The 27,284-nt window shown below is 36.5% G+C and overlaps 1 protein-coding gene across 4 annotated transcripts in view; it reads left to right on the top strand.

Moving 5' to 3' along the window:
- Nucleotides 1–27,284, top strand: part of TMEM245 (transmembrane protein 245) — a 75,491-nt gene that overhangs the window by 10,834 nt on the left and 37,373 nt on the right. Inside the window, exons 3-11 of one of the 4 annotated variants that reach the window (XM_062610961.1) lie at nucleotides 721–822; nucleotides 1,715–1,822; nucleotides 5,727–5,939; nucleotides 10,667–10,836; nucleotides 15,443–15,466; nucleotides 22,180–22,284; nucleotides 23,619–23,701; nucleotides 24,731–24,821; nucleotides 25,600–25,698. In XM_062610961.1, the coding sequence (XP_062466945.1) occupies nucleotides 721–822; nucleotides 1,715–1,822; nucleotides 5,727–5,939; nucleotides 10,667–10,836; nucleotides 15,443–15,466; nucleotides 22,180–22,284; nucleotides 23,619–23,701; nucleotides 24,731–24,821; nucleotides 25,600–25,698 (995 nt within the window). The remainder of the gene's footprint in view (nucleotides 1–720; nucleotides 823–1,714; nucleotides 1,823–5,726; nucleotides 5,940–10,666; nucleotides 10,837–15,442; nucleotides 15,467–22,179; nucleotides 22,285–23,618; nucleotides 23,702–24,730; nucleotides 24,822–25,599; nucleotides 25,699–27,284) is intronic. The other 3 variants (XM_062610964.1, XM_062610962.1, XM_062610965.1) reach the window with 3 other exon arrangements.

Below are 27,284 nucleotides of genomic sequence, written 5' to 3'. Positions count from 1 at the left end.
ACGGAATTGTCAGATTATATTATCATATCATTTTATGATGGAAGTATGATGCAAATAATAGAAGAACATCATGATAAAAGGTTTCACAGTATACTTCATGATTAACTTTGCTTTAGCAGCAGGTTTCAAGGGTTGTTCTGACCATGTGGCAACATGAGGTTTTAAGCTGCACATACTGGTTTTGCATTTGCTTACATTTTGGCAGTCGTGTATTTGCTGGAAGTACTAGCTGGAAAGCCAAAACTCAAGAAGTCACTGCTTGATGCTAGTATGTGGAGATTTAACATAAATGTAGATTGTTGGAGGTGGGAATTTGATTTGCCTCTGATATCTGACGTAGACTCATAGAATCATGATGAATCTTAAGATCATCTAGTTCCACCCCCCCGCCGTGTTTAAATGCTTTTATTTTCATGTAATTTTGATTGTGGATTTTAAAATTGTTCTCTAGATCAGCATGGTTTAAAGTCACTGAAGTTAGGAATGGTAACATCTTGGTGTATTAATTGAGAAACTTGTTCACCTGTGTTTTCTAGTCTTCCTTTCTGTGAATGTAAAAAAACTAGCTTGCTTTATGACAGTTTCTGTCCAGATTGTTCTTGATGTGATTGATATGGTGCCTCTCTTGGTTTTGCTAAATGTAGAGTTTATTAACAGCATAATTTTTCTTTAAAAAAGCCAACCAAAAACCTAAACAAAACCCAACCCTGTGTCTTTCAGCTTCTGTGGCAGGTTCCTGGAGAATTCCTGTGTTTCTGGTTATTGTTTTTCTGATGACTGTAGGCATGTTGTATGAGCAACAGAATGGAAAGGAGTCCTCTGGTAAGAAATGAGACACTGTTTCTTTTATTGTTGGAGGCAAAAGTTTTGTAAAGTCAAGTAAAAAATTCTGGACCATAAGTTCAATATCATACTGATTGCAAGAATTGATGGTAAGAGTTGTAGTGCATTTCTCATGCTGAAATGAAGCTTTTGACTCTGCAGAAATTTGTTGCAATGGACGGATGTTTCTTTTCCATAACAAAGTAAGGACTCTCATTGTCAAGCCCAATAGCTTAAGTTTACAGAATCCTGTATGTAGTTTCAAGCATCAAGCAAGCCCAGGGAATTTGAAATCAGAAATGAGCAATATGGGTTTAGTAGCTTCCATAAGATTGAGTATGAGAGAAACTGAGACAACTGTATCCTGCAAGTTTCTTGTATCCAGTCATTTGTTTTTAAAATACCACGTTTTTAATATTATGATTTGTGTTTAGACTTTGAGAAAAACATATTCTGCCTGTTGTGAGTCAGTTTTACATAAAAACAAATGTCAGGTGTTCCTTTTGAGTACTACTTGTGTGATTATTTTGGGAAGCTTCCTGTCTTGCTGTTTTAGTTTTCTTGAAAATCATCATAATCTTGTTTAGTAAAAGTGATGATCTGGTACAGAGATTTTTAGATTAATCAGACTGCCAGCAACTGTGAGTGACTTGGCTAGTAGTAGTCTATTATCAAGGAAAATGCTAAGTAAACAATGGGTTTTGTTGGTTTTGGCTCCTGGTATATTGTAATAGTGAGTAACACTCTTTCCTGTTTGATTATATTGACTGTGTATCATATATGTTAAAAACTGACAGTGTTTATGCATATAATTCTGTTGCTTGACAGTTTCAGTGGATTCATTTTGAGACTTAAGTTTTTCTTTTTTTGCGTACATGTGTGTATTTTACAGGGGCAGAGCTTCCTGGTCAGATGATTTCCATTGCTGCTTCAACAATTGCCATGGCTATTTCAATGACAGAAGACATGTCTGGTAGTGAACATTCCTCAAAACCCTCAGGTGACTGAATACTCTGTAAGAAACATTTGAATTTGCTCTAAAGGCATGAAATTGGAGAGAATTAAGAACAAATTTCAAACTAGTCCCTATCCTCTTCATCCTGTCCAAAACAGCACACGTATACTTACCTTGTGAAACAGGTTTATCTGTTTTTAAAATGTTGAGATGACAATAATAGAAAAGCTGTCTTGCAGATGATAGTTTACATGGCTGTCTGTACATTTAGAAGGCTTGATTAGAAGGATTTTTTATGTTTCATTGTTTTGGTTTGAGATTTGCTGGTCATTGGTTCGTTTTTTGTTTTGTTGTTTTTTTTTCTTGTTAGAATGAGAGTATCTTTTTTTTTTTGTTAGTGTCTTTATTTTTCCTAGTCTTTTTTTTTTTTATTTGTTGGTAGTTAAAAGATATAACTTGGCTTCTGGACTGGGTACAGACAGACTGGAATGATTTTTGTGTACATCACAGTGACAAAGCTCCTCTTTGTTCAGCTATGGCATGCTCAAAGTCTTTTCCTGTAGTGAGTTTACTTGACACTGTAGCTTGAATCACAATACTTTCACTTGCAGTAACACAACTAGAAGTCTGTAAGAGATGGCTGGAAAGAGTTATAAAAAAATTGTTTTGGTGGCCATCACTGGATTTGTATGCTACCATCATTTTTCTGGGTAGGCCTTTGATGGAATTCTACACTAGAGAAATAAACTATTATGGAGATCTCTGGAAATTGAAAGATTTCATCTGTTTGCCGCAAGTAGACAAACCAGGTCATTAAACTTGAGGGAATGTGAACTTACAAAAATTAATTTTTAAATATAAAAAAGACAGCTTTAGGCAACTTATTCTTTTCTTATCTTCTACATTTTAACATATCAATATAAAAATTTTGACTATCATCAAAGCAAATATAAAACCCTATGGATGTATGTCCTGAAATGTGAGAACGGAGCATCATGGTGACAGTTCTCTTACATCACTGTCTCTAATTTTGGAAATGAGATTATTATTTTAGCTGGATTTTTGAGCATTCAGTCAAGCAGCACTCTTCCACAAATGTGCTGTTAGTGGTTGTGTTCTTGTTTGTTGCCCCCTTTTTTCTTGTCTTTTTAACTTGTCAGTTATTTTTTTTTCCTTCATTTTATTTTGTCCAGTTTTCATGTTCTAACTTTTATTGGCCAGAAGAAAACTGCAGTGGTTTTACAAAGGTGTCTTTTGTAGTGAAAGTGGTTTTGACTTATTTTCTTGAGACTGTCAAATGGATGGCTTTTTTGTCTTGCAAATTCTGTCGTTTTCTTTCACAGCGGGAAAAGAACAAATATGGAGTTTCCTGCTTACTCCAACCAGTAGTTCAAATGATTTTCCAACAACCTATTAGGAATTAGCATTCTATTCTGTGATACGTGTGGAGTATCCTTTTGGTCATCTTTGGTTTGGAATGGCGTGAATGGTAATGAAACATTATTCTTATATAGAAAAGATTTTTACCTGCCAGGTTAAGAAGCTACAGCACTTGGTTTTCCTTTGCGGTGATTTTTGGCTGTTTTTTTTCTTTCTCTAAAAAATCCACTTTTAATCTTGAAATTAGAGAAAGATGTGGTTATTTGTGAAAGGTGTACTTTCATCCTGGTGTTCTGAAGGACTTTTTAATTAATAATGATAAAATCACTGTTTCATCTAGCTCTGAAGATTTTATTCTTATACCTTCTCCACAGGGATGCAGACACTTGCCTCCCTGTTTATGCTGTTGTTCCATCTCCTTTTAATTAAAAAAGAGGAGGAGAATAATTCCGAATGCTATGCCAGCAAGAATTTTACTTGATAGAGAACATACTATATAAAGAAAAAAAAGTGTCTTAAGATGGCCTGGAAAATAATCTTTTTTTTTTGTTGTTGTTATGATGTTTGAATAAGTACTGTACATATTGATTTTGCTAGAATTCTTTATCAATTATTGTGTTAGCCATTTGGGAAAGACTGTCATACTTTCATTATTTGGAAGAGAGTTTTTTTTAGATTTCATCGCCAAAAATATCGTAAAGCACACTACCTGGGGTTTTACAGAACCTGGAGTCACTATATACTGCTTTCAAATTTGTATTCCTTAGCACACTGTAAGCTGGATCCATTTGTTTCTATTAGTACTCTTCTAGTTTGTTTTAAAAAAGACTGAGCAGTACAGGGGAATGATAGAACCTCTATTATGACAAAACCACTTCATCCTTTAGGAACACTTCTGTTTACAGGTAACTTTCTCTCCCCTTATGAAAAAATAACTCATATCTTTTTCTTCAAAATTTAGTTTGTATGATAGGGCTGGCTCTTCATCCCTTTGAGACATGAACTGATTTGCCAAGAAGCATTCCACCTGAAGCTTCTGTTGTGTTTAGCTGCTTGCAGAGATCTTCTTTCAGGATGCATGCTCTAATTCCTTTGGGGGTATTCTGAAGTTCCACCAGATACCTTACCAGCAACAAGCTGATGTTTCTGTGTCATCCCAGTGTCTATCAATTGGGTGAATCGATAGTTCTGCATTATTGTACTAGTGTGGTGGGGGAAGAGTTTATAATCTCTAAAAATAGTTCCACTTACTTGTAGAGCACCAGTGCAGACTTCAACAACAAAAGAAGAGTGTTCATCCAGTGTCTGAAGCTGCAGACTTTGTCACTTACCACGATTGTACACGTATGACAAATCTGTCTTGTCTTTCTGTACATTCTAGCTGTCTTGCTTTAGGGTAGGAATGGCTTTAGCGAAACATGGTAGCTAAAATCACAAGTGTGGAACATGACTGATGTGCATGTAGTATGTTGTAATACAGTTTTTACAGCAGTTTTCCTTTGTGGGAGGAAGGTGGTTGGTGTTGATGTGACACAAGACCAGAAAAAGAGTTGTTTTTATTGCTGTAGTATGTACCAACATGACAAATTGCCTTTTATTCTTCAGCATATTCTTTCATCAGCCTGAAAACTTTTCAGATTTTCTTGCATGTGCGTTCTTCCACCATGGCTGCAAATTTTTCTCAAGTAATGGTGTGTGGGAAGTGTGTGCATTTTGCCACCAGCATGGGGCCTCAGTAACATTAACACTAGTGTTCTTAGGAAGAGATTCTGAATAAAGCAACTGAAAATGGATTTGGTGTCACCCATACTAGATGGATTTACCAGCTAAACAATTAAATAAACTGTATGTTTTCATACAAGAACTTCAATTTGGACATAATTTTTTTGCCTGAAATGACTATTTATTTCAAAATGACTTTGATGCATCAGTTCACATTCTTGAATTGGATTTCATTTTTACTAACTTATGAATAACAGAATGAGATTTATTACCCACTAATTTATGCTTTCTGTTGTTACTAAAATATAATCACAGTGTGTTATGTTTGTAATGCGAGTGTTCAGAAAACTGAAAAGCAAAATAAGAAATTTGTCAATGTATGCTGTATGTTTTGTTTAAATGAACTTTGAGAAAATCTAAGATTTCTTTTTGAGTATTTGTAGTAAAGAGAAATCAAGGATTTCCTTCAAGACTTTAGATTTCATTTAGTAGTGTTTTTTTCAGGGTTTTATGTATCTTTGATAAAATATTTGGCTTGTAATTTACTTGCAGTGACAGGAGGCCTCTTAGAGGCTGTAGCATCTTTTCTTCTCCTCCCAGCATTGCTTGATATGGTGTTGAATGATATGGGAGAACTTACACAGCCCAATACTAGCTTTTCAAAATTGAGATCAGTGCCCAGGTTGTCCCTACCTTTTAAATAAATTGCCAGAAGAAACTCCAAAGCCCAACCAAAAAAGAAATAAAAAAAGAAAGAGGTTGATTTGCCACTAGGGAGCATGTTCTGTCCTGTGGTGAGCATTAATGTGATCATTTCCACTTCTTTGTTTGCATTTGTTCGTTTTAGGAACGACAGAAGGTGATCAGCTTCCACAAGCTTCATCATCTGTCTCCTCCTCTTCATCCTCTTCTGGGAGCAGACAAAGAGCTGAGATTGGATCTTTTCTTAGAAAAAAGAAAACTAGTGATATTTACTTTGTTACACTTGTGTGGGCCATTGTCATTGTCCAGATCTGGCTAAACTTCTGGATTGTGCAGCTGTTGCCGGTGCCTTTTGCAGGTAATAATTCAGTTATTAGAAATGTATGTTTAATGATGATTTTGGATAGCCTTAGGCTTTGTGTTAAATAAGGTAGAAGGAAAGGCTTGTAAGCTTATGAGTTTTAATGTAAAACTTTTCCACAACTTTTTGTTAAGATGAATTGTAGCTTCAAGCAGGAAGATGGATGTGCACTGTCTGCTACCATCTGGAGGACAACTCTGTAAAATTGCTTTGTGTGGACTGTTGTAATTACCTGGAATAACTTAGTGACATACATTGTAAGAATAATTTGGCTTAGATTGCTTTGGTTTTCTTGCGCTTGATGTCATGTCTTTCACAGCTTTGCACCTATGGACGGAGAATATTTTGGCTGTTATTTAGTAGTGAAGTACAGCTCATGCTAACTTTTAATTTCCATTAAAAATGGGTTGCTAGGCTCTGTGGACAAGTCACAAGATAAATTTGTTTCTAATTCTAGCTCTGAGGTTGATTAGCTTATTTGCTTCACATCTACATCTACATATATCTGTTCTTTTATATATCAAGCAAGAAGGTAATAGTTATGGTAGCTATCTAAAGAGGTTATTTTAAAACTGAATGACGCTTTTTCCAATACTGTTTCGGAGGATGAATAGAGAAGATGGGAACTCTGGAAATACACGAGCTAATAAGAATCTGAAGGCATTTCCTCCTTTCCCACTCCTGTAAACAAAATGAGTTTCCTAATTTGCTTGAATTTTCTCTAAGCTTCAGTTAAAATGCTAATTTTCAGCATTTTAAATGTATTTAACATTAAATGTAGATATTTTCCATTTTACCATGGGCTGTCCCCAGCTAGCAGCCAAGTACCTGCAGACCCAGCCAGTCTTTTGCTGTCTTCTGGTGTGGACTTATTCATGACTGCACCTCCTTTGAGGAGGTACCAGCTTGGGTGCCTCCTCATCCCTAAGCAGCAGTCCCTTTGAGAGGTGTACCTGCTCCAGCATGGCTCCTCCATAGGACATAGTTCCTCTGAGGGGTGTACCTGATCCACCATGGAGCATTTCTACTCCCCTGGCCTTTTTATTCCTTCTGTTCCTTTTTGTTCTCTATTCACTTTTCTTTCTGTGTTCTGTCCTCTTTTTCTGCTGTACTGTTTTCTGCCCTTTCTTAAATGTATTATTTTCACGGAGGCACCACTTCAGTGCCTGATAGACTCAGCTTTGGCCTGTGGTGGGTCCATTGTGGAGCCATCTGGACTAGTTGTGTCTGGCACAAGACAGCCCCTGGTGTTTCCCCATAGAGGCCACCTCAGTGGCCATCCTGCTACCAAAACCTTGTGATTTACACCCAATACACAAAGACATTATTGTTTAGTTGTGCATATGGAAATAATTTCTGTGGGGCCATGCTTACAGGTTTGAGGGGCTGTTAACTCTTAAGAGGCATGGTGAAAGGAACAACTGCATGTTCGGCTGTCGCACTATAGCAGCAGCTAAAGGGTAGTATGATGGTTAGGCGTATAAGTGACTGAATGCAGGCAAGAGGAGAGAGAGGTTTGAGCTTTGTTTCATTCCAGTGTAGTTGCTACAGAAGAAACTGCCTGATTTTGCTGTCTGAACATCATGGGAAATGGTGATGGCAGGTTGGATGTAGCTCATAAATAAATCATAAAATGATAAACGGATTAGAAAATAGATTTTAGTGTTTCTAGAAGTAGAGCTTATGTAACTTCATTGAAGAGAAAAGTCAAGGAGTGATTCTATGATTCTATGACCTGCCACTGTTTGAAAACACCTACTTGGGTGGGAGAAAAAAATGGATGCAATAGTTTTGCAGTTAGGCAGACAACAGTGAATGGTTTTAATCTTGAGCCAGACGAGTATAGATGAAAGTGCACATCTGTAACTGAAATGGATGAATACTGCTGTGCCATTCATTAGGTCTAAAATAGCTACCCAAACAATAAAGCCAGTATAGAAATTGATTATGAGAATATTTATGAGTTGTTGCCTTAGCCGTGACACTGGACCATTAAGTGCTTTTTCTTGGCATATACCTGAATATAGCTAGATCATCACAAAAATAGTATTAAAAGGCAGTATAATGATGAATACAGATTTAGGAGAGGGAACACATTAAGTGTCAGAAGGTGAATGAAATGATGATAAGATGGATTGTTAAAAGAGCGGTGGCGTTAAAAATACTTAGTAGTGGAAAATAGGAAAGCTTATAAAGCAAGTTTCCTTGCAGCTGTTCAAGCTTTAAGGACACTAGTAACTTTAAGCACTTCTGAGACATTAAGGATAATGCTTCTAGAATGTAAATAAAATAACTCTCTAAAACCTTAAATAAAAAAGTATTAGTTTCACCAGAATTCCTTATGTCTGTAGACAGGACTTACATGAAGTAGAGTTTAGATTATTAGAAATATCTTGGTACCATTAACAATTTTCCTTGAATGCATTTGTACTTTGGTAGAATTAGAAGCTCTTTCAAAATTGCTTTATGTAGAGCGTGGAAAAAGTATACCATAATTATATCATAAAATGAAATGGTGAAACAATGACTTTTGAATTCAAAAATTAAGCAATAAGCTAGGTTGTGGAACATTTGTAGTATTTTCTTCAGTGGTGCGAGGTTGGGAATCCTGGTACTGTCTCTTTTTAAGAGCTTTCATTTACTACTTTGCTTGTTCTGTTGCCTCATACTGTTAATTCTGTGTTTGTCTTCAGGTAATTTTCTGCTTCCTGGAGATGTTTGGAATGTCTTATGCAGCCTTCCTCTTTTGCTCACAACCTTGTAATAACAGTCCTCCTTTAGCTTTTTCACTCTTCCTCTTTTTAACCTGACGTAATTATGACTGTGTGATTGATTGGTGCGCCTCCTGACGTCACCTTTGCAACGAGTGCACACTCAGTTATTTTAGAAGATATTATTTAAATTCTTTTAAACAATAGCAGAAGGTTAGAAAGCCATTTAAGGAATGTTGTTTGCCTTGTAAAGTGCAAGCTTGCCCTGTTTTGGTGAGCAGCAGTTTGTGTATTTACCATGAGTTGGATTTCATCATATAAAACTTCAAGCTGTAACTTAGGTGCTGGCACACGTTATTATTTTCTTCTATTTTGTACGTTTGCAACATGATCTTTAGGAGAAAGAGTATTATAATAATAGTATTTCTTCAAAAGAATAAATCGCATATTTGCCACATGGTGGTGCCAGAGGGTAAGTAAACCGCGCGTTCGCAAATTGTTGCATGGGCTCTCTATGAACAAGGAGGTGAAATATTGCGCAAGTGGCTTACAGATAATGGGCTCGTGGGGAACTTTAATAAATGCACTGTTACTAAATTCTGATTTAAGAAAATATGGGGAGAAATTTGGAGAATTAATGATTCTGTGGCTAGTAATTTCACTTTGTTTTCCTTTAGAACCATAGTTTTCACTATTTGGGGATGTGGCATAATTTTGTTTAAAGATTTGTGTATCAATTAATGGCAGGACTGGGTTATGAGACTTTCTAGTCTGTTATCCTGTAATCTCGTAATCCTTTATGTATCTTGTAATTTTTTTGTGACTGGTATGTTTGCATCAATACTTCAGTGAAATCAGCTGTAATACAAATCTTTGTTTATTATGTGAATTAACTCCTGTGTTCTGATGTTAAATATGCTAGTATCTTTGGAAGATTACTGTTTTCTTCTCAGTGACGAGAAGGTAGGTAATTTGAGAGGTGTAACATTTTATTGAATAAAAAAAGAATATGGCAAATATTTCATGACTGTTAAAGGTCTGTTAGCTTCCAAGGGAAGTTTCATATGTATCATGCTGTTCTGCTTTTACATTCCTGATTGTGATGATTCACAAGTTTTGCACATACACTCAGTAAGCAAGCGAGCGCACTGCCACCGCAAAATTGGAATCGCGAGCCTTATGCGAAAATCTCTCTGGGCTTTATTTCATGACAGCTAAGCAGACATGAGCTGTATATTTCTGTAAATATAAGGCTAGACATTTGTAGTGTTGTTGAGAAACTATTTTCGAGTGGATTTATTAGAAGTGTTGGAGAAATCTCTTTCTGGTAACAAAATTCTTCTTTTGGGGGAGAAGTTGTAAATATTTCTTGTGTTGTCTGTCTTTTTTTGAGGATCAGTGTGGATTTTTTCTGAAGCTTTGTGTGATCATCTTCAAGCCAAGATAAAAGGCTGATCTCAAAATGATATTTTTGATGTTTAAAAGCAAAATTAATCAGTAGTTGTATTTCAGTAGTTGAAGGTTTAAATGAACACTACTGTGAAATGACACACGATCTACTGTCAGTTCTTAAAGGAAAGATACAGCTTGAGCTGTATAGAAGGCCTAGAATGTAAGAATTGCGGCTGAAAATTTTATTATATGTGTAATAAACCATTAAGTTCTGAATGTGGTATTTTATGTGTAGTCATCTGAGGTGTTGTTGTATGTGTGAAGATACAAATCCACTGAACTGGAATCCTGGCATGATACCTGCTTATCCCAGGCCTTGCTCACATGTATTAACTGTGTAATAGGTAGTGTGCAGGCACCTTTCTTCTGCTGTCATCCAGATTCCATATGGACAAGCACGGCTGTAAAGTGCATGAAGAGAGTAGTACTAAAACCACTTGAAAATTTTGAAAGTGGTTCCTAATGGGAACTAAAACTCAAGAATCCTTTTTTCTTTTTATAGTTCTTGTGATGTGCTCCTCTGAAATCTCTTAATACTTAATTTCCTTCTTGTGGTTACAGTTTGGGCACTTAAAAAGCTCGTGGTTCATTTTGGAGTTTTGAACTTCATGGCAAACCATTGCAAAAGTTGGTGGCAACTTGTTGAAAATTTTGTGAAGGAACGTCAGGAAGCCCTTGCTCCACGGCCCATCAGAGGGCTTGGAAGAGTCATGTTAAAGCTTGACAGTAAGGTATTTCCACTTACTTCATTAAGCAACTTGATTTTTTTATTTTTTTATTCTCTGTTCAGTCTGTGCTGAGATATTTTAATTCTAAAAATAAATGTCTGTCACTAATGGACACGTCTCTCATGTGAAACTGTATCTGTTTTATGGTGTGTTTTAAACCATGTCTCTTCTGTCACTATTAACTCTTAAAGTACACGTTTAAAATTTGTTAAATGACTACATGCAAAGCTTGACAGAAGTCACTTTTTAAAGGCTGAGTTAGTTTTCGGAGATTTCATATCTGAGCAAGGCAAACTTCTTGTGGTTCAGACATCTTACCTGATTACAGAAAACACTGAAGTTAAGTTTGATGAGCTTTAATCTGGAAGATGAGATGTTCCTACTTCTGTTGTGAAAATGTAATCTAAAAACCAAGCCATTTTATTCTGTAAGTAGGGCCTGAGCTAGATCAAACACTTGTTTATACTGTGTAGAATTATAGTTGTTGAACACAGTGGCATGTTGATACAGAAGGAAGGCTTTCCTTTGTAAAAGAAGAAATATGTTGCATAAGGTATTTGGGAGGTACCACAGAATAAAGCTTGTGTCCTCCCCTCCCCTCTCCCCCACTCAAAATGCACCCACATTTGCACTGTAAATTGCAGAGCTGGAAGGCTCCATAAAATTTAAGAAGACTCCTCCATTTAGGATTGTGAGCTTTGCCTTAACCTGATAGATTATTTTGTTTGTAATAACTATGTCAGTGTGCAAGAATGTGCTTTCTGTAACTGTGTGTTGAAGTATTCTCTGCTTTAGAAAAAGCTGTTACCTCAGAGTTTCTATAACTGAAGAGCTGAACCCTGGAAGTACATTTGTCAGAGCATCTGTATCTTGGCAGATCCATCGGCAGATTATAGCTTTGAATTCCTACAAGAAAAGGAAGAGTTTAAGCCCAAATCTAATCGGTAAATGGATGTCAAAAGGTCAACAAAAGGGTTAAAATGGCTGTAGGAAATAAGTAACGATCTCACAGCATTCATTGAAGAATTTGAAAAAGGAAAAGCCTTACAGAATACGGCTATGAACAAGATAAAAGGGGTTTCTAAAGGTAGTGGAAAGTATTAACGTGGGGATAAAGGTTTACATTATACAAAGCTTTTCATGAAAATATTTTGTAAGTAATAAGACTTTCTAGACGCAATATTGTATGTATTTCATTAGTTGTTTAGCATCATTGTATTGCATAATTAAGCAGTGTCATATCCTTCCTAATACCACTAAGTCTTTTCTCCTTAAAGAAGGTAGGGCTTTTGTCATAATGGCAAAAGAACTTCCCACTGTTCAGCTTAAATGTATTTAAGGTCAGTTTATATCCGTGTTGTTCCTGTCTAAACAAAAGAACAGTGTTGGCACAACTCGCTTCTCCATATACCCCCTCCCCATTTTTTAGGTGACAGTCATATGCCTTCTGAGTCTATGCTGTGTGTATTAAAGCAACTCAAGCTCTTCTAGCCATTATGAAGACATTTGATAGTCTGCATGATTCTACTTGCTTGTGCCTATTCTAATTACAGTTCACCTGGCTTTAGCATGGGTGAACTTATCCAAAGCTTATCACACTAATGCTTTCATATCTTCAAAGTTCTATTGGATATGCTTATTCTGTGCATTGTAGGATCATGGATGAATCTTACCTTGTGAGAATTTGGGAAGCAATGCCATGGGATATTGTCAGTTGTGATATTTGCAGGGACGGGGAAAGGAGAGGAAAGAAAGTAGCATCCTTGCCAGTTTTTTTAGGAAGCTGTAGGAAGGGTTTTTTTAGGAAGTTTTTTAGAATGAGCTGTGTATTGAAGTTGGGTTACCAAATGTTTTGGCTTCAGTAGGCACTGTTAAAGAAGCAGTAAAAAATATACAAACACAAAGTAGAAATCCATGGAGTAAATTGTTACAGCTTACATTTTGTGCTTGTGCGTGAGAGAAACCAAGATTGAAAGATTATTTCCTTTGCAATTGAATATTTATTTTTTTTTATATATATTTTTTTTTATTTTTTTCCTGAACTGAGTCTGCTTTTGGTTTTGGTCTTTGTATACTGAGTTAACTGGAGGTTGAATCTCAGCATCAGAAGGTATTGGGGCTTTTTGCTAAGTACAACAAGGCATTGACAAAGGTCTGTGTCACACATATTTGGTGGTACTACTTGATCTTTCTAAAGTGGTATGCCTGATTAAGAAATAGCTCCGGTTTTGAGTAAAAGATACTGAGAATCAAGAAGACCTCTTAGAGTAGCATGTCTTCCTTGAAGCTCAGGAAGCTAGTGTAGATGGTCTGGGAAATAATCCATTGTGAGAAATGGGAGAGTACTGCTCATGCCAATCTTTGAGTTTTGCTGGTTATGTTTCTTAAATAAAAGCATGAACAAAAGAATGTTCTTTCCCACTACTTATCAGCCTATGGTTATCTTGGAAATGCAGAAAAATTTGAACTGAAGAGAAGTTCTGATCAAGAGGAAAGAAAGTAGGGCATTCCTTTTAATTTTCTGTATAGGCAGTGTGTCAAGCTGTGCCTGCCTATATGTGCAGGCCTGCTTTAAATATGGAGTATGGAAATAGGATGTTCTTAAGTCCCTAGTGGTGCATTAGTGCCGTGGAGCCAGCAGACAGAACAGTTCAGATATGAGAGACTTCCTGGGGAAAGAGTAGAGAGGTTTCTGTTGTCATCCATCACTCATCTTAAAACTTAATAGATACGGCATTGTGCATGTTCTTACAACAGTCAGGAGCAAATAATTTGCTTCACTAATATTTATTTTTTTTTTAAAGAAGACTTTTCATATGGTGACAGTAGCTTTATTTTGATTAGGGTTTGTGAGGGAATTCAGCAGCACAGGCAGTTGCTCAAGTGCAAGCACTAGACATTTTATTAATTAGAATGTGCTAGTATTTTGCATGCATGCTTTCTGGTAGACTTCAGTGAATCTTGTAATTATTATATGCTTTTTCTAGGTATAGTGTACTGGAATTTTATTTTTACACCAGTATTGGTAAGATAGCAGTCAGGTAGAGCCTCCCAGATATTGTCTTAAACATTAATAAAAAAATATTTTTGACATATAATGTTGTTTCATAGTTACTGTATTTATCATCTGATTTGAGGAGCCTGAAATTCTAGAAAAATATTAAAGATTTCTATTCATATTCTGCTAAAATCTCAGGCTAACAATAGAGCTCTAGCTTTTGTTGCATTGGACTTTCAAAGTGGAGGTACTTGGCTATGAGATCTACGTTTTTCCCCAAATGAACCTAATGCATAGTGGCTTTTAATATGCAGAAGTAAAGTTGAAGTAAAGTTAAAGGCAAAAGTAGATTATTGAATTGGTGAAAAACTTCACCTTTTTTCACTGATAAATTATTCCATAGGTGAAGAGGTAAAATAGAAACAAATTCTGCAGTATCAGTTTAAAGCTTTTGAAGCTTTGTCATTGCTTTCCATGACTGATTCTTTCCATGAGTAGTAAACGCTAATGAAAGTGGGTGCTTTGTAACATTTTGTTCTCATGTTTCCTGATGTTCATGTTTCTTTGTAAATCTGCTTCTTGCTTCTGATATAACTTAATTAACTTTCTGAGGTTTTTTTTTAATTTGAAATGTTCCTACATTTTGTTTTCATTGGGAGGTAATGTCATTTCTGGCAACTGGTGAAAGTACTAGATTTATTGAGCATTCAATGATCTTGTTTTCAGGGAGAAACAAATTTCGCTTGCTTGATCTTAACCTCTAACACAGATGATTAACAATATTAAAGCTTTTCACAGTTTTGATTTTGCTGCTAACTGAATACTAATGGCTAGAATTAACAGTATAGCCCTACATAAAGTAGTTCCTAAAATGAGTGTACTTGAGCAATATGGGTAAGAATTAGTAAAGAAAAATAACTGTAGTACAAAACTAGAAATTGACTGTTGAGAAGTGCAAAGAGCCTTCTGCATGACCAGTAAAGTTAGGTGAAATCCATACATTTATTTGATCTAGAATGTGCTGTGTATATCAGATTTAATTACATATTTGATGTTGTCATTGAATGTGAATGTTGTAATAAACGTGGTACTAAAAAAGCCAGCCAAAATTTGTCTAATTGTAGATGACATAATAGGAGTGTTTTGAAATACACAGGAAAGAGCCTGAATGGGAGCACTAATGAAATAAACAAGTATCTCATGTTAAGTCTTCATGTTTCGCTAAAGTGCCCTTCTCAGAGTATGTTTACAGGTCCTGCTCTGAAATTTGAAATGTTAGCTCTTAGTATAATTAAACTGGAATTGCCCAGATTATGCTGATGGCTCTGTTAATACCATTAAATATGAATTGTTATTTGTTCTATCCCTCTTTGTTTCAAATAGTGCATGTTAATAGTAAAATCTAGACTCTTGCATTAGAAGTTGTGATCTTTTCTTCCTATTGCAATTTACCTTTTGTGTCTGGAACAATTTCATTTTCATTGTCAATGACTTTGCCTGCCTCTCATTGCTTTTTTCCCCCTTTTCTATTACTGCATTTTTCAATAATTTTCCACTGTGTTCTTGTCTTTTTTTTTTCTTTTTCTTCCGTCTCCCCCTGCCACTGACAAGCTGTGGCACTGGCTTAATAAGAAGGTAAATAAACAGAAAACTTGTGATTCCAACTAATGGATTCTGTGGTTTTGGGGAGTTCTTTGGCTTTTTGGTGTTTTTGCAGCATGAACACTACTTAACGTGCCTTGCTTTTTAGTTTTCTCTCCCAAGTGTCTCATCCAGCTCTTGATATAAGCTACTGAAGGTCATAATTCTACGTGATCTCTTGTCTTGTAAAATGAATGCACATAGTTAAACGTTTTGTACAGCAGAATATTGCATTAGCATTTCAAGCAGCAGTTTGATTTAGTGGCGCTTTTATTTACGAACAGTTGATCCCCACCTGCTCCCCACTTGTATGCATGACAACTCCAGTTCCCTCCTGGACTGGAGAGCTGTCCGCTACTTGGAGAAAGCATCAGTTAACTGAATTTACATGGGAGTGATGAAGGTGAAGTGCAGCTGTAAAGCAGTGAATGTAAGTGATCACAATAGTGCATTGGCTGGCTTCAGTCAGTGCTGTTAATTTTTCACTTTTGAAGTGTCAAACTGTCCTGTATGCTCAGTGATATTCAGTGTAGCAGGAGCAAAATGAGAATACGGACAGGCTCAGAACTGTTGGATCTAAGGACAGTTCTAAGGGAAGTGAGGGCTAGCAAAGAAAAAAAATAAAGGAGTTAGTACAGGTAAAATATTTTTTTCCTTTTGTGTGGCTTTAAAAGTGTGATGTGTTTTATAAGAAATGTACTCCTTGGTTCCCATGGTTCACCTGAGCCAACTAGGGTTAACTGCTCTATTTTTGAGAACTGACATAGAACCATAGAATGGTCTCTGTTGGAAGAGGCCTTAAAGCTCACTCAGTTCCAACCCCCCTGCCATGGGCAGGGACACCTTCCACTAGACCAGGTTGCTCAAAGCCCTGTCCAGCCTGGCCTTGAGCATTGCCAGGGATGGAGCAGCCGCAACATCCCTGGACAGCCTGTTCCAGTGCCTCACCACCCTCACAGTGAAGAATTTTTTTCTAATATCTAATCTAAATCTTTCCTCTCTCATCTCAACAGAAGTTAAAACTGATTCAGTCCATGTTTGGCCTCACATGTAATTGAAATCTGGACAACTCAATGCAGTGATACTTCCCTGGGACTTAGGCAGTGTCATTGCTTCAAGCAAGCACAGAGCTGGGGAATGATGCCTGTAACATGTACATTTGTAAGACCTCAGAGTTTTAAAGGTGAAAAGACTAGGATGTGATAAAATATATGGGAACAAAGTAATTAAGTGAAAGAGAAAAAACTCATCTGGAAATGAGTTATGTTTCCAGCACCAACTTTTATCCTCACCACTTCAGTATTAGTGGGAAAGTCAGAATAGTTGCTATGGTTTTATAAGCAACAACCCATCCTTGCCATTCAGTAGCTAGTACAATAGAAACTATAGATCTGCCTTGCATGTTGTGGAAGACACCAAAAGTACTGTCATTCTGAACAGTGTTGAAAAGAAAAGGAACAGAGTATAGCATGGGGCCATTGACACAACTCTCTAAAAATTTCTTGAAAACAATGAAATGGGGCTGCACAGCTGTTACTGCTGTGGGTGGCAGATGGGCAAGAATGCGGCCTGTAGTGTCCAGGCTGAGCAGCTATAATGAATTTAGAAGGTTTGATCTTCATTAAACTCGGTGAATTTGATGAGGGAATTCAGCGTTATGAGATGGGAGGGGGAAGGGGAGGGCTTTTTGTGTTCCTGAACAAGAACTTAAGAGTTGCTCACTTCATCATCGAGTTGTATTTAAATGGTGAATTCAGTTCATGATACAGTCGTATCTGTCTATTAAGAGGGGATTTTTTGAATGTTTTGTTGTTTTAAGATGACATTTTTATTTCCTGACTTGGAAGCGTTTGTGTTATGGGAGTGAGTTATGATTAGCAAATATGTGCAACCATAACCCTACATAAAATTTTTTTTATTCGATATTGGTTTGTTGGCACAGTTTAGGTGAAGAGCTGAGTTCAGTGAGCCGCAGGTGAAAGTTTAGTCTCTACTCCTTTTTTCTGGCTCTGAGTTTGTAATTTTCTTGTTTGAAAATTCATTAATGTGGATTTTAATTTTTTTTTTAATTAATATTGATAGATTGCAAAAATAATTTCACTGTAATTGCTTTGAAGTCTAAAATGTCTGGATTTTGAGCTGCAATTTGCATTACTGGGCAAAACCCTGTGGATACAGTTTCTTACCAGAGTTATTTCTTGATTCCTAGGAGCTGTTTTTAAAAACTATTGTTCTATGTTATATCGTAGGAAGAGGTCCTGAAGGTCCTATAGTGTTTCATGCAATGCTGACTTCTGTTGCATGAGTGAGTAGTAATAATATTATAATCAAGATGAGGGGAAAACCCCCCCAACAAAAATTCCAAAACAACCAGCCCCCCTCTCCCCCCCCCCAAAAAAAAAAAAAGGCAAAAAAAAAGCTAAGCAAACTGTATCAGGTTCTTATGGGGTTGTTTTGTTCTTTCTTTCTTAAAAAAAAAAACAACCTGAAAACCAAACAACCTAGATTAAATTAAAAAATACAATCGTAGTTTGACAGAGGCAAAGAAAGAAGATTTGTAATACAGAACACTGGATGCAGTTAAAAGGTTGATTCCTTTGTACTTTTTCCTTCTTGCTGGCCTCTGAAGTGAAGTACTGTGAGAACACCAAGACAAATTTCTGTTACTCTACCAAGAAAGTAAAAATACACCACCTAGAGACTGCAGCTTGGAATGATGGCTGATTACAATTGATAGTGAGAAACCCTTTCTTTTCTTCCTGTTCTAAGAGTTTCTGTCAGAGTTGCTTAAAACTTTTTTTTTAATTATTATTATTATTATGGCAAATAAGAATAGTATATGCTCAAATAGTTTAGCAAGGTATACGTAGCCCAAAACATACAATAGATTCACTTGGGCTAGCATGATTTGTTCTTTATAACATTGTTTACGGCTCAAGTCTTTGGAGAGAATTGCCAGATTCTGCTGTAGCTGTTGGGGGGACACTGGTGTAAGTAGGCCGAGACCTTATATAGCCTGTTCTGTATCTTTTTTAATTTACCTACTAATGTGACTCATTTCAACAGAACCCTGAGATGTGTCCTGTTTACAGGCCTCCCCTTATTCTCATCAGATGATATTAATAAGATGATACCTTCAAATATTAACTGAGCTAAAAGGAAATGTCAGCAAGTCTAAGAAATGGCTTAGATAGATATCCTGATAGATAGTGAAGCTGTCTGAAGAAAGAAAATTGTGTATTTTGGCAATTTTATGTAGATTTAATTGAAAATGAAGTGGATGTCTAGGTATGCTTCACCATGTGGATAATGCATTAAATAAAACATACTAGAAAAACTAGTGCTCTGATGGCTGTGCAGTGTGAAAGATGGAAACATGAATTCTTATACACATAGCATGGAGAATCTGTCTAGATAGCAGGATTTCCGATTGTTAAGCATGAACTGTAGTGGTATTATAGTCAGTTGTATTACACACGATTTTGTATCATCACCTAAAAGCTGAAAGCAGGGAGTATTTGGGAATTATTGAGAAGCATTTTAATGGAATGCAACTCAAAAACATTTTTTTACAGTGAGCTTAATTAAAAAAAATTATTAAAAATTGTTACCTTTCTCTTCTAAAACTGTGACAATTAAGGATAGGTTTTTTTTGTGGACATCACAAATAAGGAACATTTCAGTTGGTTTTACAAGTGTGACCTTCTGTAGCTTAGGAGCCTGTCTTTCCTTTACCTTTGTGTAATTTTGGATGATACGGCAACATGAGCTTTCTGCTGTTGACTAACCTTTAGATTAGAAGCTTGGAACTGAATTTAAAACTTCATGATCTTTGGCTAATGACTGGTGCTTAGTCAGTATACGTTTGTCTTTGTGTGCATGCCCATGGTTTACAGGGAGGATGTAAAGGGAGGTCTGGCAGGTTTGGGGTAAGGACAAAGTCTGGACCTGCTTCAGTGGTAAGTACAAGCACACAGGGATTTAGCAGACTAGCTTACCTGCAGTAACATAGCACCTATGCAGTATTTAGCATGAGTGTGCAAAGGTGAGTTCTTCTGAAGAAAGTATTATGGGTAAGTGTAGAGGAAGGAAGGGAGGCTTAATAGCAAACAAATTAAAGGAATGGTAAATATAGCCCTAAATGAATGTTGTGCATCTGCTTTTACTTATACAATACTCGGTCCAGTTCAGTCTTCTGTGATATGTATGTACCAGTCACGTAACCTGGATCTCCTTAGGACTGCAGTGAGAGATGTAGTTGCAGTACCTGTAGGCATACCAGAGCTGGCTTTCATCTGGCTTGCTTGGGCTACCTGCCCAAGTAAATAAACTTAAGGTGTGCCTGCATGGCTGAGACATGTACTAGTTAGTACATCAGGGCTGCCATTACTTTACTAACTAGCTTAAAGGTAATTTGGGCTTCACATGTGCCGCACCTGCACCTCAATAGCAGTGTAGGCATACTCCAGCCCACAGTAATGGGTGTCAAGGAAAGATCCCCTGTTCATCATGCTCTAGTTCAGAGAGAGTCCTCATCCTAATCTTTTGGTGCTTGATCTTCTAGTAGTTGCTACCATGCTGAAACACCTAAGCCATACAGCTTTAGCTGTGCTGGGATTTCAGCTGTTGCATAACTATTCACGCAAACATTGAGGCTAGCATTGTTTGAAATCTCTGACACTACCTCCATTTCTTGCATTCAGTGAGTCTGATTAAGGTGCTATATGCAAGACTAGCTAGTGGATTTCTTTTATCTCTAACCTAGAAGCTAAATAGCAATTAGTTTGAACTTTGTTAACTAGGAAATAACAAGGGCAGCTTTAATTTTTTTATAGCTTCATTTTGAAGTCCATGCTGTAAAATTTCCATCCCTAGGCCATCCAGTGTTTTTCAGTGATATTTTTGATTTCTGACCTTTAAAGCAGGGCCTTTTATTTCTTGCTTCTCTTGCATAATCCTTAGATGTATGTGGGGCTTGGAAGGGCACAACAAATCCTGTTTACAGTCTTATTTCTAAAGTGCTGCATGTAGAGGCTACTCAGAATTTTTCAGAAAGCTGTAGTACTGCTGTAGGCAGGTAAGCTCCCTCTAGCACTGGCAGAGCATTTCTGATGGCTGAAATATCTCAGCAATGCCAAATATCAAAGAAAAGATTTTGCAGATTCTTTCAGGTTCTCTGAATTCCTTTCTGCAGGTCATAACACGGTGCAGGTTTTGTTACAGAAATTTGCTGGCTCAACGCCTTGTTTCTTTTAAAAGGATTTTGTTTTCTTCCAGCTTTCTTGGATTTGAACAGCAGTTCTAAAAGGCTGAATATACTCTTCATGTTAATTTGGATCAACAAGGAGCTAGTTGTAAAAGAAGTTTAAAAATAATTGCTTAATATATATTAACTGCTGAGATGCTACAGGATGAGCACCAAAAACCAAATCCTTGCCTTTTATTTTTTCCAAGTAGGAGATAGAACTTCATGGTTAGCTAGCTCAACTCTTTTACAGCAGTCTGCAGAAGTTCCTGGGCCAATTGCACATGTGGGGATAGGGTAGATAAGAAAGAACCAGTGTAAACCATCTTCAAGTGTGTTAATAGTTTTGTAAGATCTCTAACTAAAAAGTTACCAGCCTAATCACCGAATATAAGACTTGTAGTCACTTGGAAATACTTTCATCTACTGCACATTGGCTTTGACCTCAGTTCTCTTAAAGCACAAGTTTTACAGCTGTCCTGCTGCTTTTTCCTGCAGTAACATCAGATGGAGTAGAAAGAACTTTGGTATTTTAACCATAGAAGCTAGAAAATTGTATTTGATGATACTTGCTTGGGCTTTCACAGCTTTTTATGTAAACAGCCAGTTTGTGTACAAGATGAAGCTCGTCTTGCACTATTCCAAAGCCCTCTGCAGAGTGCTGGCTGTGCAGGTCTGTTGTTTTGAATAATACTACCAGAATTTCTCCAGTCTAAGTGGTATACCAATTTGTTTGTGGACATATATAGAATGGGCTTTTCCATACACTAACGGAGCAACATACATGCCTGTTTCCTGTATCAGTAGGTTTAGCTGAGGCATGTTCAATGCTGAGCATCCTTTTGAGATTAAAAGTGGATAGTAATAGTTGGTGCTTAATAATTGGCTTGATGTTCAGTAATGTAGAAAACCTCTAGCCCCATTCCAGTTCAGAAGGTAATAGGCAGCTTTAAAAAATTGGTTACTTTTAGAAATACCCTTTTTTTTTTTTTTTTGTTTAGATATGTCTAAGCTAGTCAGATTTGAAAGTCAAAGTTGTGCTTTACAGCATACCTTGATAGATTTCAAGTCCTGTGCAGATAGTGTCCGTGAGTTTCCAAGTTGCTGAAGGACAAGAAACAAAGACAAGTTTCGAAGTTCATAGCTGACATGAATGCTAGTTTCTTTAGGTCTATTAAGTAGATGTTGAATTATTTGCTTGCTTTGCAGAGAGCTTGCTATGTCTTGTGGTAATGTGTAAATGTCGTTTGCAAAATCACTTGTCACACCATAACCTTAATCATGCTAACATCGCTTGTTAATTGTTCATCTACGAGCTTGGGCATAAATGTGGTTTGTTTAGAGCCTGATTTTGCACTGTGATTGTAAATAAAGATAACAATACTGTCATGTAGCGTATGGCATTGCTTTCATGAAAGATTGATTTATATGCTATGATTTGGTTTTTCTTTTTTCTGCACAGATGATCGTGTGGTTGGAGAAAATGCTAGATAAAATTATCAGCATTTTCATAATATTTTTGCTAGTAATAGGAACCCTTCTGCTAGCCCTGCTCCTTACTGCAAAGGTACTGTGTGCTAAGTAACATAATCATGTGAGTTCATTTTAAATGCTGAATGAAGGTTACTGATGTTTATGCAAAATTTTGTAGCTTGAGGACTTTTTTTGTGATTTAGCAACTAAATGCTTTGTAGTAGAAGACGTTACCGTTCCAAGATTTCTTACATATAAAAATCTCTATATTGTATTTTTATGTTTATTTACATATATGACAAAGCAAGTATATAGGCATTTTGAAATATGAAATTTATTCTAGTAAAAGAAATACTAGCTTATATGTTATAGGAACAGATTTGGTTTGCATTCTGTTACACTTTCCATGTCAACAACAGAGTTACTTAGATTTTTTTTTTAATTTACCTTGATCAGAAATATATTTGCAAAATGCTTAAGGTTTATTTATCAATTTGTTTGTGTAACTGCCTGTAATAACCTCATGGTATCTTGTTCCGAGTTTAAATGTGCTGAGGTTCATGATCGCTTATTCTCTGAAGTTGATTTTTGGTTTGTGGTTGGGTTTTGGGTGATGGGTTGGTTTTTTTTTGCTCACCAGAAGAGGTCACTCATGTACTTCTTTTTTTCCTCCTTGTGTTTTGTTTTTTTTTTTAATGGGGCTGTTTCATACTTGAAGCAGTCAATGAAGAGTGGGAAGTTTGACGTGAATACAGTTGCAGAACAAAAAATCAATGGGCTCTGATGCAGCCTCCTTTTTCCAAAATGTAGGCTTATATAATGTTGAGTACTTAAAATTGAAAGCTTTAAAAGTTGCGCAAACATTCCTGCCTAAAGCTTCCTTATATTCATAAAAGGAAAATTAATGTATTTATAAAAGGTGTCTTTCATCATTCTTATTGAAGAATTAATTTGGTGAAGCACTTCATAGCATGGTTGGTCATGTTAGAGCTGAGCATTTATTAACTTTTACATTTCTTTGATCCATGGCTTAAAAGGGTATATCTGAAACTGTGCTTTGTATTTTTTAGTGCTTCCCTTGACTGTACTGCTGTATTGGTAAATTTTTTTCCACTGATAAAATTTAAATTTCCATTTGTTATTGCTAGTCACACAGTGTGTGACCAAAATTGTCAGAACAGACTGATGATTATGGTATTGGCTGCTTTATTGGGGTTAATGGCACCTAATCTTTCATTGAGTTAACCAAACTTCCAACTTCCAATTCTGCGGTGGAAGAATTCTTCCTGAAATGTACAAACTGGCGGTGTTCCTCCTTCCCACCCTCCCCACCCTCCAAGAAAAAAAGGGGGGAAAAAAGTCTCTCTGAATGTAGGAAGAGTTCCTGTTTGCATTATGTAACATTTCTCCTTTCTATATTTAATTTAGGTACATCAAGAGAGTGTTCACATGATTCAAGTCACAAGCAGCTTGATCAATGAGACAGTAGCCAGTCACCCAGAATGGGCAAAGTAAGAATGCTGAAGTTAAGTGAATAGTATAGGGTGGGTGAACAAGTTTCCAGGTGCTTTTATGTATAATTTTTAATATAAAGTTCCCTTAGGTGAACAAAAATGGGAGTGACAGTTACAGGCAGATGTAAAAGCTAAACTCTTAGGCAGCAGTAGTGTTATGGATTACTGTGGAGGACTGTCAGTGTGGTATCTCATTTGAGGACTAGTTGGACTTTGGTGACACAGTACGGCTGTATAAACTTCTCTAGTTTCAGTTTTGGATGGAAAACTTAACAGTGCAGAGAGCAGAGGGGTCAACATTATTTTCCCTTTTACCTGTGAAAGTAAAGTAATGGCAAATTAGCTGTCTGTAGGAGGTTGCAAGATGAGAGCTGAGATATTTTGTTAATGAGGAGAGCTGGCTGCAGAATTCCTTTGAGGGAATAGGAGCTGAAGAAAATGTTTTTGGAATAAACTGAAGAACAGTTCACGAGTGGAAAGAAGAATGGTGGATGGGGAGAGTTTGGTATTAATCAGCTGGAAAGGGCTGTTCCTGTTAAGTGAATCTTATCTGTATAGTGTGGGAAATTTCTAAGTTGCAGTCTATGTAATGATTAAAGCAAACACCAAGGCAGCTATCAAGGGGTTGAGAAGATTTTGAGAAGTGCATATAGAGAAAATCAACTTAAAACATGTTGCTTCATCTGGTCACTTTTTCAGGGAAGCTATGTTAACAATTTACATTCAGCTCGTAATTCAGAAGGTTATGTTTGCAGCTAAAATGAGACTTTCATATAGTATTTTCAGAACTAGAACACTAGGAAAATTTCTAAGAATGTGGTGTGAATAGCATGCATACAGATTAAAGAGCAGATCTCTTTTCTCATATGTAAGAGAAAATATTCTAGTTGTAGTTAGTTTATATGTAACTTAAATGCTTTTGTTGTTGTTTCAGAATGTTAATTTGTAATGTGTTTTGGGTGTAATGAGACGAGTAAACTACAGAGCATTTAACTTTGTTTTCCTCCTTTGAAACCAAAAAATCAGCTGGCTCCCAGAAGCCCAGGTTATTCAGAAGGCACTCAATTCAGCAGTTAATAATGTATACCAATATGGCCGAGAATGGATTACACATAAGGTAAGCATGAGTTCCCCCAACTTTTTTTAACGTTTTCCTTTCTTGTGTTTCATAAAAGTAAGGAGAAAGAAAAATATGTTTGTCAGCAATTCTTTTCTGTGTGGTTAACTGTTTTGTTGACAGATCTATTCACTCTAGTTTTGGGGGTTGAAGGAAGGGTGGGAATGATTTCAGTATTCTTTTCTGCTCAGAGGGGTATTCATTTTTAAGAACAGAAAAATCTGTCATCACTTTTAATAAGATTGCCAGTGAAAACACATCAGATAAAGATGACTAATTTTTTCATCTAGCTTTAGCTCCTCAATTGTGGACAATGAAGACTTTATTTATTTTTAACTATTTTTCCCCACCAGCGTTCTCATTTCTGTGTGGGCTGTGTGGTAGATTGGATTTTTTTTTTTTTTTAATAATTATTTAAGTTAACTTTCTTCAGGAGAATTTGACAAGATTCATTTGATACCTAGTGCACATCTCAAATTATTTGAAATATTTACCCTAAGGATGATCAAGGGATGTGGATTAAGCATTTTAGAGGTAACATTTGTTTTTCAGTGCAGAAGGAAGTCCTCAGTGCAGCGCAATGTTTTTCTGCTGACAAAATGCTCATGTTGTGAACCATGTTGTCTGAAATGTGCATTCGATACTGATACTCAGCTTTTCATTTGGGTTTGAGCCATACCTTTACTGACAGTCTTATGTGATTCATCTAGCTTGGAGTTGGTGAGTAGATGCCAGCTTCATTCTGTCCTGTACAATAAAAGATTTCCATTTGTTTTAGCTCCATAAAATTTTAGGAGAAAAAGTGAATAACACTGCTGTGATTGAAAAACAAGTGCTGGAGCTCTGGGACAGGCTTTATCACTCTTGGTTTGTGAAGGTGAGTAATATTTAAATGGCATTTATATAAATTGTTATTTTGTACTTTGAGATAATTATGCTAAGCATGTGCTTATGAGAAAGAGACAAGCAAATAGCTGAATAAAGCTCATAATAATAAAAATTTCAAGTGTATAAGATGGTTCTGCTGTCACAGTGTGAGTACAGCCAGAGCTACATCCTTCACTTTAGTTATGTCTGGGTATATGTATGACATTTAATTTATCCTTTCCTTGTTTCTTGTATTTTGTGTTTCATAGTTCAGAGCTTTTCCCTCAAATTTTGTCATTTTGAGGGGCTAGGAAAAGGAAACTGGTATTCTGCATGATTTGTGTAACTTTGATTAATTTGAAATTTTGAGAAAGGAATTGTCCTCTCACTATGTTTCTTACCATGCATTTTTGCCAGCTGTACTAGCCTTTCCATAATGGGTTCAGCACACCGAATTGTGAAAAGTTTGTAAGAGTTAAATAATTTTTATGCTGCCAGTGCTGTTTGCCTTTTAAAGAAAACAGCAATTCATTAGCCATCATGCAATGGAAATACCAAAATCCAGAAGTCATACCCCTGACATACTTCTGTGTATTTAAATAATTGCAATTACAGTATTTTAACATTTTTCTTCATACGATTATTTTTAAAGTACCTCTAATGTTCCAAGAAGATCTCTGTTAAAAGAAGAAAGAGTTTCAGTACAGTAATCAAAATAGAAGGGGAAAGAATCAGTTTCTTTTTCTGACAAGAGAGTGCTGTAGAAGAGGATATAGAGAGATAACACGGTGCTGTTGAGGAGTATGGGAGTACTAGTAAGAAATTAAAGTTGTATCTACAGTAGATTTTGCAGGCCTTAAGCACTTGGGAATAGTCAGTGTTAAATATTTGACCCAGAAAAACACTTAACTTTTGATACAGTTATACTGATAAACCTGGTTTTTTTTTACCAGTATAACCTGTGTGTGAGATGGTCAGTAGCACTGTATCATTCAGTAGGGCCCTGTGTTACTGCATGTGCTTTAGAAGTACTTTTGTTGCTGCAGTATGCAGCACAATTTCCCTCTGTGTTTATTGCATTATGTGATTTCTTTCCTGCATCTGTTACTGGAGGGAATACTGTGAGGCTTATTCCTTGTAGATGCTCTTCTGGTAGGGCAAGAAACAGCTTTTCTGGCTGTCAAAATGGCAGGAAGAGCTCCAGGAATGCACTGATGCTTGTTGCCTGCAATCTTCAAATCTGTTTCCCTGGCTGTTGTTTGCATACTAGACACTCTGTGTTACCATTGGCATGCTGGGCTGCAACCAGTTACCTGCCAGTTGCAGGTAATGCTTCCAGAGTCTATTTCTAGTTTTGCTCCTTCTGCCGCACTCCATATCCACATAAATATCTTGGTGCTTTCCACCTGGCTATTTTCTTCTGTAATATTACAATAGCCTTGTGTGATCCTTCAGTTTATCTGAAAATTAGTAAACTAGATGATAGTGTGGTGTGGAGGACATCTGCACTATATCTGACTCTCCCAGTACAGCTTTCATGCTCCCCGCTATTTCAGCTGCATGAGCATAATAATCACACTTCATTTTGAGGCCTGT

Source organism: Pezoporus occidentalis, unplaced genomic scaffold (assembly GCF_034315485.1).
Source record: "Pezoporus occidentalis ecotype Australia unplaced genomic scaffold, CSIRO_AGI_Poc_V1 ctg15, whole genome shotgun sequence".
Taxonomy (NCBI): domain Eukaryota; kingdom Metazoa; phylum Chordata; class Aves; order Psittaciformes; family Psittacidae; genus Pezoporus; species Pezoporus occidentalis.
Note: the sequence above shows the minus strand (reverse complement) of the source record. Positions and strands in the feature narration are given on the sequence as shown.